General features: G+C 35.5%; 1 protein-coding gene across 3 annotated transcripts; it reads left to right on the top strand.

The window, feature by feature from the left end:
* The first annotated feature begins 1,009 nt into the window (after positions 1-1,009).
* Positions 1,010-18,104, top strand: LOC140771824 (isoleucine--tRNA ligase, chloroplastic/mitochondrial). Of its 3 annotated transcripts, none has more exons than XM_073113578.1 (22): positions 1,010-1,203; positions 1,316-1,478; positions 1,598-1,752; positions 1,839-1,940; positions 3,134-3,203; positions 4,061-4,173; positions 4,381-4,449; positions 5,690-5,797; positions 6,516-6,666; positions 7,834-8,068; positions 8,230-8,516; positions 8,600-8,736; positions 9,851-9,998; positions 11,204-11,335; positions 13,450-13,578; positions 13,935-14,062; positions 14,142-14,306; positions 14,805-14,930; positions 16,008-16,081; positions 16,917-17,166; positions 17,265-17,444; positions 17,533-18,104. In XM_073113578.1, the coding sequence occupies exons 1-22, from the start codon at positions 1,150-1,152 to the stop codon at positions 17,773-17,775; spliced, it is 3,219 nt and encodes a 1,072-aa protein (XP_072969679.1). In that variant the 5' UTR covers positions 1,010-1,149; the 3' UTR covers positions 17,776-18,104. The 3 variants fall into 3 exon arrangements, with proteins under 3 accessions (XP_072969679.1, XP_072969678.1, XP_072969680.1); XM_073113577.1 differs by having other exon boundaries at positions 1,010-1,241; XM_073113579.1 differs by lacking the exons at positions 1,010-1,203; positions 1,316-1,478; positions 1,598-1,752 and having other exon boundaries at positions 1,871-1,940; positions 4,069-4,173.
* Positions 18,105-18,569: the final 465 nt, after the last annotated feature.

Genomic DNA, 18,569 nt, shown 5'->3' with positions numbered 1-18,569 from the left:
ATACTATGTTATCAACAAAAAAATAATGACAGAAAGGTCAGTAAAATGAACAAGAAAATGATATGATTGCAGTCTGCAAATATTCATACATCTGTTCTCTAGCTCAGACAATTTTACAAACAGGTTATATGCAATTTCCTACATGTGTAGCGTGTGCCTCTTTGTCATCTGAACTTAAAATGGGGTCTATAGTTATTGGATTAAGACCCGGCCAGTTATAACTCTACATTAACTAATAGTAGCCGATCCTTGGCACTTTCACCCTACTAATTATTATACAATAAATAGTTAAGGGGCGTGTTTGGTTTGAGGGTAAGCTCCGAAATTGATTAGTTAGTCTTATTTCTTAGACTTAATTTTTTAAAAAGTAAATTTGATTAGATATAAAAAAGTTTTAAAAAATATTTGATTACTGAACCAAATTAGGGGTCTCTGAACTGATTTAGTAACCCTTTGTGAACTCAAACCAAACGGGCTCTAAACTAGAGTACTAAGAGATGATCATTAGGTCCAACCCATCCAAACTCGGCCTGAACTTGTCAGGTTTTAACTGAGGTAAGCCTAACCCAACCTGAGCCTAAGATAGTAGTGGGTGGCATGGGCTAAGCCTTTGCCCACTTGGCTTCGCCCCAAAACTCGATCCACTATTCTCATCTACAACTTAATCCATAATGCATACATATTCCTATACTTTTTTTAGTCCCATATTGAACATTTAGTAAACTATATCAATATATAAGTATATTCGCATAAAATATAACTAAAATATCTTCATATAAGCTCATTAAATTCAGCCCAAACGTAATATCTAATGGGTTAGTGGACGGTAACGAGCTAAAATATTCTAACTCGACCTGAGTGATTGATGGTAAAACTGCGAACAACTATTTAAGCCCGAATGACCCAAAAAGCTTAGCCTGATTTCGACCCGACCCGTCCGATGATCACATCTAATTGATTATAAAAAGAATAGCTCGGCTCATTTAACATTTTTTTAAACAATTTTTTTTCAGGTCAAGAAGAAGCTCTTGTTCCTCTCCTTATCCCCATCCCCCATCTAATATATTTCGAAGCCAGTGCGGTACGGCCATGGCTCGCTGCAACTTGCTCACCTCGTGAGTCCGGTAACGCTCATCCCCGGTTGAATGGATGCCGCCTCTCTCCTCAAGGCCGCCGCTTCCTCCTCGAATCTGCTCACTTCCGGTGAAGCTACGCTCGCCGCCCGAGCCTCCTCATGCCTAGTACTCTCTCTCTCTGTCTCTCTGTCTCTCTGCCTCTCTCTCTCTCGCCTCTCATTTATGGTTTTTTGATTCAGGCAACGTCAAAAAGAGCGCCTTTTCCTATGAGAAGAGCTGCTCTTGGTAGGCCGCCTCTTCTCTCTCGGCCCTTCTCGAGTGATGTCAACGATGGGTTTCTGGGACCCGCTTCGAAGAGAAGAGCTCGTGGGCCGATAATGGCGGCCAAGAAGGCGGCGGAAGGTGTAACCCATTTAGAGTTTTTTGATTTTGAATAGAATTTCAGGGTTTCTTTTTTAAATTTTTGGTGTTCCTGAGAGGAATGATAGTTGGGTTGCTGATTTAATTTGGTATTGGTGAAGGCGGGAAGCGAGACGAAGGGAGGTATAAGCACACGGTGGATTTGCCCAAGACGTCGTTCGGATTGAGGGCAAATGCTGTGGTGAGAGAGCCGGAGATTCAGAAGATGTGGGAGGATAACCAAGTGTTCAAGAGGATAGCGGAGAAGAATACTGGGGTACCATGGAATATGTTTGATTTGTATGGTTACACGAAATAGGATGATATTGGTTGGATGGAGTTTGATAATTAATTTTTGAGCAGGGTAGCTTTGTTCTTCATGATGGTCCGCCTTATGCCAATGGCAATCTGCACATGGGGCACGCCTTAAATAAAATTTTGAAGGATATTATTAATCGCTACAAGGTACTTGTTGTCTTCTAATACATTTTTTTAAAAAAAAACTCAATAATTTGTATGATAATGTTTGTCTGTGAACACGTTTCTTTCTGTGCAATCAGATGTTTGGTGCAATTTCTCTTGTCTGAAATGGAAAGGCTTCATAGGTCATACTGTAATTGGTGTTCAATATTAGCACACAGTTTTTTGTGGTTTTCTTGCTGAGCCTGCACAAAAATTCTTTCAATGCCAAGGGTAGCTTATACCCTAGTATAGGATACAATTTATATTTCTATACATTGTCCTTTCTATACTTGACATTTCATCTTTCGATTCTTTTTCTCCATGCCACCCGACATACAGTGATTAAGAGATGAACATTTTGAGGACTATGCATTTTCATCATGAAACCCACAAATGAGATACAACATTGGAAGCTTTTCCTGGTTTTATTAGATTATGATTCCCTCGTCAGTATTAATGGCAAATTTTTGCAATGTTCTGAAACTCGGCATTGGGTTTGGTAAAAGTTGTTCAGAAAAACAATATGTATCGGCCACCCATATCTAATAAGACTATCTTTCTTTCCCTCTCTCTTCCGACCTCTCTTTCCCTCTCTCTTCCCCCTCTTTCTCTCTCTTTCCCTCTCCCATACCCTCTCTCTTTCTCTCTCTTTGTCTCTCTCATCCTCTCTCTTTCCCCTTCTCTTTCTCTCTTACCTGTACCGTCTTGGGTGTGATTGGCTGATATGGCCGATCCTGACCCGAATTGGATCAGGTTTGGCCGATCCTACTTGAAATCGGTCGAAACTAGGATCCATGGATTTTTGTGCTCATGATTGTTGTCTTATTGATAATATATTTACTTTTTGGGAGGAAGTGGACATCAGGGCAAGGTTGTTGAAACATTTGTTGGTTTTTAGGCTCTATTTGATGTAGCACATGTAGGAATATGTTTCTTTCTTTCTTTTGTCAAATGGTGAAACTTGAATAGCAGTTTTCAATCATTTCCTGCTTAAATGTTATTCCAAAATTCAAATATGATATTTCTTGTTTTCAGTGATAAAATTGGTTCTAATATTTTAATGGTCGAAGAACATCCTTATTTATATTATGTATCTCTGTTGTTATACTTAATTGTATGCCTTTCTTGACTTAAGGTGTCTTCAGTTTCTTACGATCTTTATCTTTTGTTGCCTGCAAATTATCTTCTTGATGCAGCTTCTTCAGAACCATAAGATCTCATTTGTGCCTGGGTGGGATTGCCATGGTCTCCCAATAGAACTAAAAGGCAAGTACAGTTCATGCAGTACTTATTCAGTTTACTCTGTATGTTAATCAATGCCGACTTCTTCCAAAGCTTTTATGTTTGTACTTGTTGGCAACTGCCACGAATAATCTAGGAAGCCAGTAGTGTTGTGAACTGTCATTACATAAATAAGATATGAAATATGAAACATTGATATTATTTCTATTTCTACCACTCACCAATTGATAAACAGTGACGCATCAATTCTTTGATTTCGAAAGACACCAATTATTAATGCGTCTAAGCATCTTTGTCAGTTATGTTTGTTAACCAAGAATTAATTACGTCACCTTCCATTTCTTGAGAAACTTGGAATATTATTTCATGTTTTCTTCTATTTGTCTACTGATTAATTTATCATGCCTATATATAAGTATATCATAGCGACTATAACAACAACATGATTAACCCCTGATTGCAGACTAGGGCAAGGAGAATCTGGTTCGTGTGAGGCTTTCACCCATCTCTACAATGTTGTGGGTTTGAAATGGAATTTGATATCATTTTTTTTTCTTGTCTTTCTCTAGGATTTTAGCATTGAATTTGCAAAACATGTGTGGGAGTTTGCGTTGGATATCTGACTGTCTGACCTAGTCTTCCAATTGTACTGTGCACACCACAACTTAAAAATCTTACTATAATTGACGTAAAATATCTGTTGTGATTCTTCCATATCATTTCTTAGTATGGGTTGCTGAATTTTTTTTCTTTTTCTTCCAATGCTGCCTCACTAGCAGGGAGTATGACAACTCCCTATTGGACCTCTGCTACATTTTTTTCCCCTTCTCTAACTTTTATAAATGATCTAACTAGGTAAGGAACATCCTTTGTTGCTTTAGTTTTGCAGTCAATGAATCAAGATGCACGGAAGGAGCTGACACCATTAAAGTTAAGACAAAAAGCTGCCAAATTTGCTAAAGAGACTGTTAACATCCAGATGAAATCTTTCAAGGTCAATTTGCATTATTCTTTTATTGAAAAATGGGTATATGTAATGAGTTATATGAATTTTGTATCGAATTGTTCTTTTATCTTAAATTTCCTATTAATATACCCATAGGAGTTGCTTATATTAATTGAATGTCTCTGATAAATTAATCACTGGACATTTCTGTTTAGGGTTTAGTGTTTATTGACCTGTAATATTTGCATTTTGCAGCGCTATGGAATATGGGCAGATTGGGAGAATCCTTACTTAACCCTTTCTCCAGAATATGAAGCTGCTCAGGTTGGTAGCTCATTTCCACTGCTTCCTACTGCTTCTTTTGGACTGTTGAGAATTACATGATGGTTTTCATGTTTAAGTAATTACAAGTTTGAACAAGATTAGTAGATGTAGATGTTTCCCTATATTCTTAGTTTGCATGCATAGATCTAAATATTCTCGATCATTATTAGTGACAGGTGCATTGTTAACTAGTAGAGAAACCTTCCTAACATAATTATATCCCTAATGTGCAATTCTATTTCAAGCATGGTTTTGAATACTTGAAGTATTAAGGGATACTGATACCTTAGCAATTATTGAACTGAAACAAGGCTGGAACTAGGTTTTCTCTTGATTTTGGCCCAGTATTATTGTATGACTAATTTTAAATTTTTTCTTCAACGCGGGCTAGATGTGGGTTGGGATCATAAATTGAATTTGGCATGTATCAAACTCAGGCCATCAATTATTGATGTCTTGGTTTACGTCTTCGTCTCTTTTTTATCCTCTCTCCCTTCTCCCGAACTTTTGTTGCCTTTTTGTCTCTCCATTTTTTACCTTTTCTTTTACCAACTCCTTCACTCACCTCTGTTGCAGAGGTTGGTACGGCTTCTTGTTGTCTCTGTCGCAGAGTTGACGTTGACAATGAGCTTAAATATTTATTGACTCTACCTAAAATTTAATATTGTAGTCAGTAATTTCGTTCTTCAATTTAAGTTGCTACTTACATGATAAATTGATTAATCTAAAATTTCTTATTTTTCTATCATTGTTCTAAACTTTAGTATTTCCCTAAGTTCTATATCATGTTTTAAAATTTGAGTAATTAAAAAAAAATTTAAAACAGATTAACAGAATAACCGATATAGTGGTCGAAAACTTGAATTAGCCTATAGGACCGTTATAGTTGATATGTGATATTTTCTCTGATGACCAATATTGATATTGGTATTTAGAACCTTGATTACAAGTGCTATTACTGTTCAAGCTGATGGAACAAATAGGAAGGTATTTACTTTTTTCCATAGCCTAATTTACTTGCCTATTTTGACTTGCATGCTATCAGCATATACTCCTTGAGTTATTACTTCTAAGCATGTCACTAGCATCTCTATATACAGCAGATCTATGTGTGACCATAGTTCTTAATTCTTATGCTTAAGTTGATTTAGGAGAAAGTAGACCATGTCCTTTACATGGTCCAGTCCACGTACCTCTTTGTGATATTTTCAGCAATAATTTTGTTCTTTGTGTTATGCAGATCGAGGTGTTTGGTCAAATGGCCATGAGAGGATATATCTATAGAGGACGGAAACCTGTCCATTGGAGTCCATCCTCACGTACAGCTCTTGCAGAGGCCGAGTTGGAGGTATATTATGGATTGCTTAGAAGGGCCAGATGAAATTTATATGTATTTTACAAATTTTATGGTAACTGAGACAGTAGACAACTTTTTAGTAAAGTATGATGATTCATGTATTGGAGTTAAGTGAAGGAACCCTTTATCTTTAAGAGATGTGGAATCATATAAGTGTACGTCTTTTCCTTTATGATAAGTGCTTTTCTTTTTTCTTGAACTATGTTGCTTTTGTTTGATCAACTTGCAAATTGGATTGGTAATAGTTCAGACAATAAATCTACCTTTTCATTTTCTATTTCATAGCACCATATTCTTTATGCAAAATAATGTGTTTCTCAATTCAAATTTCAAAAATCATATTTAATACTTTTTGTTTTTTTTTCCTCCAAGCTGAGCACTTTGTCATAACATTTATAATACTATATATCTGAAGTGCTTATCATGTTTTTATTCCAAGCTGAGCACTTAATGTCCAAACAGATCCTGGAATTATAGGATTTGTATGACCAGTCTACAAAAGTGAGTTTGTAATAGAAAGGAATACCATGTCGAAGACAAAAACTTGGTGCTTGATAATCCTCTCCAGTTATCTTTATGTATCTCAATTTTGTCCATAATAATAAATGAATGAGCATATGGTATACAATGTACATAATTGATTTATTTATCGCTTGTCATAGATGTGCACATGTTTCTCTTCACTCATGTATTTTTTTTCCTTTTGTAGTATCCTGAAGGGCACATCTCAAAAAGTATATATGCTGGTTTCAAGATTATAAGTCCACCTCCATCTTCAAATGGCTTATTGGAGGAATTTTTTCCAAACATATGCTTAGCCATTTGGACAACAACTCCGTGGACTATCCCGGCAAATGCTGGTGAGATAATTGTGCTTAATTTTGCTTCATGAAATTAATCAAATTATCAGTGGAGCCATTTGATTAGAGGAGCTACTCCTAGAGCAAGGGAGTGAGATGATATCTGTTTGGGGTATATGGAGGGTGGATTGCATTACTGATATGTTAGGTGGCCATATACCCATATCTGGTATGGAAAACGAATGACCTGATATAAAATCCGGACTGAATGTTATATCTCCCTGACATGGGGTTGTAGCATCCCAATCCCAAGGGCTATGATGTCATTTGATTAAATAGTACAAACCTAACGTGTGACAAGGATTGGGAGCACTGGACTAGCAGATCGCGTTGGATGTGTGTCTTCCCCATGGGACAACTCTGGGGATGAGTGAACCCCTTATCACAAGGAGGCACCTGGACACAGTCCAAGTAACCAATACACTCAAGATATACTATTATTGTGACTTACAAGATATACCAATTGAAAAATGATAGCATCTCGCATGAATGACATCCTGATTTTCAATTTTTATGATGCATTCATTCTGTTGGCATTCTGAAATTTAGCTTGGTATTTACTGGAACCTTTATTTTCTTATCAGTCCCATGGAAGTCTTCGTTCCAAAAGGTAGGTAACGGAAATTTGACCCTACAATCTTCATCATGTGCAAATTGACAAGAAATTTTTTTTACCGAGATTAGTTCTCCTTAGGATTGTTGATTGTTCTAGTATGCTAACTTGGAAGTTCTTGTCAATGCATCATACCTAGTTTGGGAGATACTGTGATGACCATGTACTCTTGTGCTCTTGATTCTTGAACACTGAATTGTCCTATGGATGTCTAATGTAAACTCAAAATTATGTCATGGATTGCACATTATGATTTTGCTCCTTATGGGTTATGCCACAAAAATAACACCCTGTTTCCTTTGGTCATCCTGTATGGCTGTATTTTTACACCTAGTACTCAGGGTACAACATCTTATGATGCCTCTTTGTCATGGGGTTTGTCTGGAAAGTTGAATTACCCCCTGGTCCAATAGCAACAGAGAGAAGCATCAGTTTTGTTTGTAATTGCAAAAAGCATGATCACTCTGTCTTCGTAATTTCTATCATTATCTGAAACGGCTTACGGAGTAAAGAGATAGCTATTGTGTTTGTTGACACTTTTTACCTTCTTCCAGCTGTTGCAGTGAATTCACGGCTTACCTATGTGGTGGCTGAAATGCACTCTATCCTGGAAAATGCATCAACATCATCGGGAGGGAAACAGATAAAACTTGGCAGCATTTTCAAATCTGGGAAAGAGAAACCTTTCCTCATATTGGCGTCAGAGCTTGTATCGACACTTGAATCTAAGTGGGGCATGAAGCTTGTGGTTAGAAAAACTTTTCCTGGATCAGCTTTGGAGAATTGCAGGTCAGATCATATATGGAAAAATAAATTTTGCTCATATATTCCATTGTGTCATGCTTTGGTTAGTTATTAGTGGCAGTCGTTAACTTCTATGGAGGTGCAAACTTGCACTTCAGTGATGGCAGCTCTCACAAGCTAATTGTTAGTTCCCACCACTGTGTCAGGTATGTTCATCCTGTGAGTGGCAAGGAATGCCCTGTTGTTCTAGGAGGGGACTATATAACTACTGAGTCTGGAACAGGGCTTGTTCATACTGCTCCTGGCCACGGTCAGGAAGACTACATAACTGGCTTGAAATATGGACTACCTCTACTTTCACCTGTGGATGATGAAGGCAAATTTACTGAAGAAGCTGGAGAATTTCATGGTTTAAATGTTCTTGGGGCTGGGAATGATGCTGTCACAAACTTTCTGGATGAGCAATTGTCACTTCTTATGGAAGAGCCATACAGTGAGTACAGATGTAAATGATTAGCATATTTTCTTGTTAATTTCCAATGTTTATTATACGTAATTTGTTTCTTTGATTTGCAGAACACAAATACCCCTATGATTGGAGAACAAAAAAGCCTACTATATTCAGAGCCACTGAGCAATGGTTTGCATCTGTGGATGGTTTTCGTCATGCTGCTATGGATGCTATTAGCAAAGTGGCTTGGATTCCTTCGCAGGTACTGCTGCAGCTTTCTCCTTAACTCTTTTTACTAGTTAATTGCATTCCATGTGAAGTTTACATGGAAGTTCAGTGGTGAATCTGGTGATAATTTCTACTGGCAAGATTCCTTGATTATCAAACTTTTTGAACTAAATAAAGATCTAGCTCCATCAAGTTCTGGAACTTTGTTAGCTCTGGAACTAAATAAAGATATAAAATTCGAATTCCGAATTTCTTACTGGATTTTTTTCAGGCACTGGTCTTCAATTCAAGGGTGAATTTTTGGATTATACTATTAAACCCACATCCTTTAATTAACTTTTAAGTGTAGATACTATCATGTTGACGATATATTTGCCATGACAGTGCCTTAATGCCCATGGCCCCTATGCAGATCCATGCCTATTAGTGCAGTGAATTTGGGCTAATAGAAAATTATTTGGCTTTGGGTTATGCTAACCATACTACTTGGCACCTATCATGCCAATGGTTTACATGGGGTTGTATCGAGACAAAAAACCTTCTCAGAAACAATAAAGCTTCTCAGGGCAAGTGAGAAAGCTAACACATGAATTAAAGGAGAATGGACTAATAAATTTGTGATTCATAATTGATGTTGAGTGATATATTATAACTCATTGTTGAGGCTGCGAGATATGATGACATGGAGATTGTGTTTGTACCTTGGAAATTATGGTGTAACTCAGTTAATTATTGTTCTTTATGGCCATATTTCCTTAGGAAAATGGCTTCATAAAAGTGCTCAAGGATCATACTTCTGATGGAATAGTTATTAAGACATGATTTGGAAAAGGTAGAATTGAAAGCATTTTAGGGTGAGACTTCTTCCTTGGAGATGAGAACCATGAAGTCTTTTCTAGCTATCAGTGTCTCTTTGAGAGATGCTTAAATGTTCCTCTTTAAACCAGCACAGTAAGTTCTATAAAAGTTCAAAGTTATTTTACTAGTTTGCCATTCAAGAATCTTAAAGAACGTATTATAATGCTTGTTATATATATAAATATAGAATGTTCCAAAGATTTGTGACAGTTCCTTTTGTTTTCAACTTTCCATAGCTATTATATATGAGGATTATTTGCTGTTCAATGACATGCATAACTTGTGTTCAGGCAGAAAACAGAATTGTTGCTATGACTTCCAGCCGCTCTGACTGGTGTATTTCACGGCAGAGAACTTGGGGAGTTCCTATTCCTGTTTTCTATCACATAGACTCTAAAGAACCACTTTTAACTGAAGAAACATTGAACCATATCAAGAGTAAGTTTTACCACTAAAGAATGATGATACTTGTTTTTTCTTTTGGTGAAGGTATTTAAATTTATTCAGAATCAAGTGAGTGTCTCATTGATTTACGCAGGTCCTATAAGCTATTTACTAATTTTGGTTATGGCTTATCTTTTGGTGTAGCCTAAATGTATATAAAATGAGAAAAGTAGATAAGCTACCATAACCAAAGTAATGAGAAAACCAATGCTTGGTCATCCTTCTTGTTCTTTTGATAGTATCTGTAATAAACATAAATTATTCAAGAACCTCTACAAAAGGTGTACAAAAGGATGAGTCAACCACCATCATTTTCTGCGCTTGATAGAGGTTCTGGAGTGGAAACTTGGCGAAGCTAAAAACCCAAGCTTGCAGTCCTGGTAGTACAACCACACCTGCTTAATGCTATTCAATAGCCTCAAAGAGGCAAACCTTAGGAAAAGAGCGAAGATGAAAGCATGGTGATATTACAGACATTGATCCATTTGCATTCACATATCAAGGGCTAAATAGACAAAGCTTGATACCATGGATTCCAGTAAGATGGACCTAGATTGGCCATAGGCTCATAGGCTCATAGCCGATCACGATCCTAGCCTGAAATCAATATGGTAACTGATTTTGTTTTTGGGATTGGCTGTATTGGCTGAAACTGGTTAAGATAGTTTTTTTAGTAAAAATTTTGCTCGGATATAAATAGATTTGACCTGGGGAACATTAGTAATTGCTTTAGAATATAAAAGAAGGTTGTATTGCCAGTTTTCATATTTATTATTTTAGAACAAAGTGGTTATTTATTATTCGGACATTAATAAAATAAGTATACATATTTGTGTATTGTGATCTTGTGTTGTTATGTTGTGAATTGCGCTATTAACAAGTTTATATATGCTATATTAGTATATTTATATATCATATATAATTATTTTTAATAAAATGCTAGACTGTCTTGACTCTTGCCTTCCACTTTGGCTAATGTGGTGGGGTGATCACCTGCAACTCGCAGCTGTCTTGTAAAACATTATTTATGCTTGTGGTTCACAGTTAATGCCTATTAGTTTAGACTTTCAGTACTTCTTAATGGTTGTAGTTGACACTTGTTGCCCACTGGTTTTAATATCTATTGTACTTCAATCCTTTGACCCTAGTAAATATAGCATGTCTTGCTTCTTATAGTGGAACTCTTCTTTCTTGTGCAGTTATAGTATCGAAAAAGGGTAGTGATGCATGGTGGTACATGCCAACAGAGGAACTTCTTCCTGATAAATATCGTGACATAGCTTCTAACTATCAGAAGGGGACTGATACAATGGATGTTTGGTTTGACTCTGGTAATATGTTTTAAATTATTTGATGTCCTGAAAAATGAGCAGAAATTTAGTTCGTCAGTTTCTTTTCCTAATAGACACTAATTAGAAGTTCTTGAAAGACTTGTTAATATATTCCTATTTTTTGCTTCGTAAGAAATTTCCTTTTTCCATTTTATAATTCTTTTATTCCGTATAGTGTTTTTTTTTTCTTCGGTATTTAGCTTACCTGTTTCCTTAGTATTTTAATGTTTATGGATTTTATTTTAGCAATTATCCATACTGATGTATTAGACTATTAGTAATAACATATAGCATAATGCAGTGCTGCAATCAAAGAAACTGCTCCCCGGTTACTTTTATGTGCATGTAGCCTCATCCTTGCTGACCTTCTTATGCAGCAATAGGATACATGGTTGTTCTATAGTTGAGATAATTTGTTTTATTATCAATGGAAGTTTTTTGGTTGTGTTATAATGCTTACCTTTTCCTATGTTCATATATTTCCTACTGTCTGACTTCTTTTAAGATCTATCTAACTGACTTTCTATGCAAAGATAGTCTTTGAAGGTATTTAAAGTAATAAAAAAAGGTCTAAAGGTAGAGTTGAATTAGACGTGTTAATATTTTTCTTTTATTTAAAGATTAATTTGAGTTTTTTTATATATTTATAGACTGTCGATCAAGTGGTCCATGTCAGGGCAGAAAATGACCATAGTACAATATGACCTGAAAGTTAAGGGGAGATCTGTGGATATAATTCATTATTCCTTTAGGGGTGCGTGTTACTAAATTTTCAGTGAGTCTGAGATAGTTTCCATATCACTCAGAAGGAATGCATATCAGTGCACTAGGTTCCGAGTTCAAGATCTGAAGAGGAGAAGCTATATACAACCTCACCCTATTTCCATGCGAGTGTTTTCATAAGGCAAAGTTAGGCCACCAGGATACATGAGGTGAGACTTGACCATGATTCTCAGTAATATCCTTTACAGTTGGCATATGATTATTTCATAGATGAAGTGCTTTTATATGCTAATAAACAGTAAAGGATGGTTGATATTCATGAGTAGCAATAATAAATTTGCATACTACATTTCATGGATGAGACACCGGAACTCTTTCTTACCAACAAGGATTTCTCATAGAATTTTTAGAAACTACCTACCAGGGCCAGTTAACGTTGCAATAGTCATCAATTTGTGAATTGCATGTAGAGCATGCAAGGATAGAAGTTAAAAGGCTATAAGAACCAGATGACTTACTATGGTTGTTGAGTATGACAAAGGAAATCTTGGATTAAGTGTAACACCGAGATAGATGTGACTGTGCTGTTTCCCCATATTAGGAAGCCATAGAGACTGGATCACATCTTGCCATTATGGACGGAACTAGAATGGAACAGGCAGAAAAAAATTTCATACTATAAATTTGAAGTCCTAAGATGCAATTTTGTACTGAATTCAAGTATGGTAATTAGAAGCAAAGAGGTTGACTGTGCAGGTATAATTTATGTGGTGCTCACTATTTTCTAACATTATGAGATATCTGCCCTACTAATGTGATCTCTAGCACCGAAGGCCTCTTTCATCATACTTATACTATCACCATAGATGTTAATATGAAAAAAGAAGAATCGGAGGTTCTAACTATGGATTGAAGTATCGACTGATCCCAATTTGTATCGCCCAAACGGATTAGCCGATATGGCCAATTCTTGATCCAAATTGTCCAAAATGGAAGGCCGATATAATTAATATGGCCAATACATATCATTTTTTCAAGCAACCAATCATGCTTTTGAGATCGATACTTATAACCTTCTAACATGATCAATCTAAATGCACGAGACATGGTAGTATTCTTAGTTTGGTTATTTGGTTGGGCATTGGTTAATGATCATTAATCTGATGCCAATTAGGAGAACTCTGAGCCAAATGATGAAAAACAAGGTTCCTATTTGGCATCAGATGTAAGTAAGTACTTACAAAAAGGTATTAATGTCAGTACTGTCACTCTAATTTATTTCCTTTTACAGTTTCATTTTCTTGGGCAATTGTTCTTGTATTAGTGTTCTGCTATGGCAGTCTCATCAAAAAGTTGATAGTTGTGAGCATCATTTTCTTTATCTGTCATAGGCTCCTCTTGGGCTGCAGTCCTGGCACAAAGAGATGGCCTTGGTTTTCCTGCAGATTTGTACCTTGAAGGTACTGATCAACATCGTGGATGGTTCCAAAGTTCTTTGTTAACCAGTATTGCCACAACAGGTAATTACATATGAATCTTTGTCATTTCCTTAGTAAGGCTATTTCTTGCGACCAATCTTTATAAGGAATCTTCATAGTTCATACTTTCTGCTCAGCTGTCTGCACTTGTCTTAGAATAATTCGAAGCATATGATTTAGGATGGCATGACATTCTATGCTTTGTTCATTCAAAAATATTCTTGTTTTGTTAAATTGTTGTTCATTCAAATTATTGTTTTTCCCTCTTTTTTTATTGTATTTTTGATCTTTTTCATAATTAAGCCTTTTTTCAAAGCTAATATTACTTTTCTTTCTGGTATATCTGCCAAGATCCATGGTAAGTTGCTAATATATGAATTTGCTCTGTGCTCTTTTAGGAAAGGCTCCTTATTCAAGTGTTATAACCCATGGGTTTGTACTTGATGAGAAAGGCATGAAGATGAGCAAATCACTTGGCAATGTTGTTGATCCAGAAATCATAATTAATGGAGGGAAAAATGCCAAGGTTTGTCTTGAAGTAGTTCTGAAAGAGTGTAAGTTTCTTCTTTCTTCTGCACACTGTAATGCTATTTATCCTACTGTAGGATGAGCCTGGCTATGGAGCTGATGTTCTCCGCCTATGGGTTTCTAGTGTTGATTACACTGGTGATGTAATGGTTGGCCCGCAGGTCCTCCGACAAATATCTGACATGTATAGAAAACTTAGAGGGACGCTGAGATTTCTTCTGTCAAATCTGCATGACTGGAAAGTATGTTCAGGTGGTCTACTATATATCTTTCTTTTGTTTACCAAATCATGGATTGTAATCATGAGTAGAAAGATACTTAAATATCCTGATTTTCATCTCTTCATGTTTGCCCTAATTTTTCATCCATATTGGTTCTAATCACTGTCCGTAGTGCTCATTTTCATTTAATCTTTGATAATATTACCTCAATATTTTGGAACAAATTGGTTATTAGGAATTGTAGATCTACTAGTTCTTTATGATTGTTTCTTGAATAAATATATATTTAGGTAGTAATGCAAGTCATTCCTTATTAGAAGGACACTATAGTTATTAACTTATCTAGTGATTTTAGAAGTCCAACAATGAAGGTTTTCATCACCCTATTATGTTATGAGTTTCTCTTATCTCACTTACGTAACTCCTTTATTTTTCTATTTACAGAGTTGTTAATTACACATGCTTGTTTAGTGTTATTATATTGTTATCTCATTCTTTTTTGTTCATGTCTTTCTCTAGCCGGAAAATGCAGTTTCATATGATGATCTTCCAAAAATTGACAAATACGCATTATTCCAACTTGAGAATGTTGTGAATAGCATACAGGAGAGCTATGAGAACTATCAATTCTACAAAAACTTTCAGGTATATTGGCTTATTTGTAGGGACTTTTCTTGCAATCATTCACACAGATACTTGCATATTTTAAGAAATAAAGTCTGTCTAGTTCTAATTATTTCATTTCTGCCGGAAGTTTTGTTAATTGTTCATAGTATTCCAATTATTCTGGACCGTAAAGTTGTCCACTTATTTCATTGTCTAGTTTTTAGTTACTTCTTAACCCATACAAAAAGTTGAGTTTGCTTGAGAAGAGTTCCTTTATATTGAGTCTTAATTTACTCTTGTTAATTATATAATTTATATTGATTATTGCCAGTCTATGATAAAGTTTAAACCAAATTGATATGTATGAAATTAAAGAAATTATAAAGTTTGGTATTGCATGTAAGTTATTGGTTCAAGTAGACTTCTCCAAATGTTTTCCTTACTTTTGTACTTGTTTCCATGTCAGAAGGCTGTTGGATTGGACCTTATGATCAGAGTCAATTTAGTTCATATTAAAAAGTTATGACTGATTCCTTTGCGAATATTTTATAAGGAAAGCAATAATCTCTAGGACTAATTTTCGATTGTGCAGAGAATATGATGGAACTTATATATGTTTTAGCTACTTCTCCATGTTATCTGAAATCTATGTACTCCCATTGAAATGATTCACCTAATGCCTTAATTTTACTTGATATTACACCAAGAAATTTCAGATCTAATATGGATAAATATTCAAGCTTTGTTTAGACATTTTTATAATTTTGTATCACATTCATGCAAACAAACTTCTTGACATAGTGAATCTTAGGAAATATTGGATGAAACTTCATAATAAATTTGACTGAGTTTAGCTATATTAGTTATCTCATATATGGAACTTGTGATTGACTTAATGGTCCCTGCGCCAGTAAGATTGATTAGAAGGTACTACAGAAATTTCATTTTCCAGTATAGTATAGGAGATGTGCATTTATGGTGCACATTAGACTGCATCGATGAATGTTTATGCATAATTTAATTAAAATTATTGTGTTTCTCTTCTGCATATATTGAGTTTGTATATTATTCATATACCTTTGAATTTTGAACATTGTTCTCTTTTTGTTATCTCAGATCATACAGCGTTTTGCAATTGTTGATCTATCCAACTTTTATTTCGATGTTGCCAAAGATCGACTTTATGTTGGGTAAGGTCTTCTTAGCATCACTTTGTGCATGCCAGTAATTCCTTGCATCCAGTCCTGTGTCCTCTATTCTTCTAATAAGTTGATATTTCTAGGATTTTGTCTATCATACCTTGCCATGCTGGACTCTGTTTGTGATCCCCATGTATTAACTTTTTTTCTTTTGATATATTTATTTTGGTTGAGGTAATAATTTTCAAATCAAAATTGAAGTCTGGAAATGTTTTAAATCCTATCCCTGAAGGATACACCTATATCAGCACACATGATGTATCCCTTAATAAATCCCCTTGCCCTTTATGCATCATTGTGAAGCAATTTACTCATACACCTCAATGAGTACTTCAAAGAAAACAAGATGCATAATCTACGAACAGATTTGGTGTGATTAATTTATTGAGCTCTTTATATAAGCACAGTAGGATCTTTATTGCCACCGGACATCTGATACATCTTCCTAGAGTTTTAAACTATGAAATATTTGAACAGAGGTGACACACTTCAGGCATAGTACAATGGGGTTGAAAAAAACTGCATTACTTGAGCACATAACTTTACACACTTGCATTATCTGAGGATTAGAGTGGAGTAATTCCTTGAATACAACATCTGAGCTCCGTAGCTCCTAAGGTGGTAAACACAATCATGTATAGAATGGTGGTATATGGCTTCAGAGTGCATTTACTCAAGTTTTACATACTTCTGCTTCCATTTATCATAAAAAGATTAAATAAAAATCCTCTATTTCTTTGAAGTAGTTATGATTATTTGAGACAGTGGCCCAGATGCTATGAATGAGAGTATAATTTTGATGATATTTTTGTGGTGTGTTTGGCAGGGGTAAATTCAGCTTTACAAGGAGAAGTTGTCAGACAGTACTTGCTGCACATCTTCTTTCCATTGTCAAAGTTATTGCTCCAATTTTACCGCATTTGGCTGAGGATGTCTGGCAAAATCTCCCTTTTGATCATGTCATGGAAGATGGTTCCATTGCAAAGTTTGTTTTTGAATTAAAGTGGCCTGATCTAAATGGGAAATGGCTTTCAATACCTGCTGACGATGTTGATTTCTGGAATCAGATTCTTGAGGTACATTAGCTTTCCTCATCATTGAACAAAATCAAGTATAGCTTAATGTTCCATCCTTTGATACTTCTTAATTTTATTTTAACCTTGTCATTGAGTAGTTGAGATCGGAAGTGAACAAAGTTTTGGAGAATGCTCGAATTGGAAAGCTAATAGGCTCCAGCTTAGAAGCAAAGGTTTATCTACAGGCTGCAGATGGTGCCACTGCATCCCGATTACAAGAAATGTGCAGTTCTACTAATGATGCAGACGCTCTGCATCGTATATTTATAACTTCTCAGGTACAAAGACACTTTTGCAGCATTACTTATCTCCTTCCATATACACATTTTCAGACCTTTTTCTTCTTTTTTTACTGTGCTTCTGCAGGTTGAGATCTTAACTTCACTAAATGATGAAATCATATCAAACATAACATACACCGGCAAATATAGTAACTCAAGAATAGGCGAATTATGGATTGGTGTGACTCGTGCTGACGGTATGAAATGTGAAAGGTGTTGGAACTATTCACCCCTAGTTGGATCAGTCATTGAGCATCCTACTCTGTGTGCTCGGTGCTTTAGCGCTATCGATCTTCAACCAGTTCCTGCTGCAGTAGGTGTCAGCTAACATTTGAACAGACGAGGTTCTAATTATTCTGGGTCTAGGTTATAATCGGCTTGTGACACAGAAATGAGCAGTTGTGCTGTAAGTGAGGATACCTCATGTGAAACATCCGAAGCTATTTGCAAGAATAAGCAGAATTGTTATAATGAGCAAAGGAATAATGCATTTTTGTTTTATTTCCCCTGTCTTGATTTTGGGGTTGGGATAGAGTATTGAGTAAAAGTGAAAAAAAGTTATTGTTGGTGTGCAATTTTCATTGAGATGTAAGGCTTGGACATGTTCTTCCAAAGAAAGTTATTTATATTAAGGTTAATTACAGTTTGTTCCCATGAGTTTTGGCTTGGTATCATTTTGCTTTACAGATTGTGCCCTAAAATTGTGATAATCTATAAACCCCTAGGATATTGTTAAAGGATATTCTAAAATTATCTTCCTATCCTTTTATATTTGGAAGAAAATTATCTTGTTTCAGATTGAATACTTTAAGGTGAATTTCCAAAACTACCTTTATAGGAGTGTAAGGGATTTAGCACAATCTTATTTTCCCTCTCTATGCTCTTCCCTAGCCTATCTTCTCCCTCTCACTTATGATTTAGACACTATATTCTTGAGGTATGTTTTTTTCATCCCACCCAAAATTAGGATAATTATATTTATAGCTTTTGAACTATCATAATTTTTTATATACACCTCTTCAATTTTTTATCATTCAAATAGAATCCTTGAATGTATCCAACTTTTTAGGGTTATTTGTTTGAAAACACATATCAATTAAGCCCATTTTGGTTTTTGTTTTT

Source organism: Typha angustifolia, chromosome 12 (assembly GCF_048772165.1).
Source record: "Typha angustifolia cultivar Huaian chromosome 12, ASM4877216v1, whole genome shotgun sequence".
Taxonomy (NCBI): Eukaryota; Viridiplantae; Streptophyta; class Magnoliopsida; order Poales; family Typhaceae; genus Typha; species Typha angustifolia.
The sequence above is the reverse complement of the archived record's forward strand: the minus strand, read 5'-3'. Positions and strand labels throughout refer to the sequence as shown.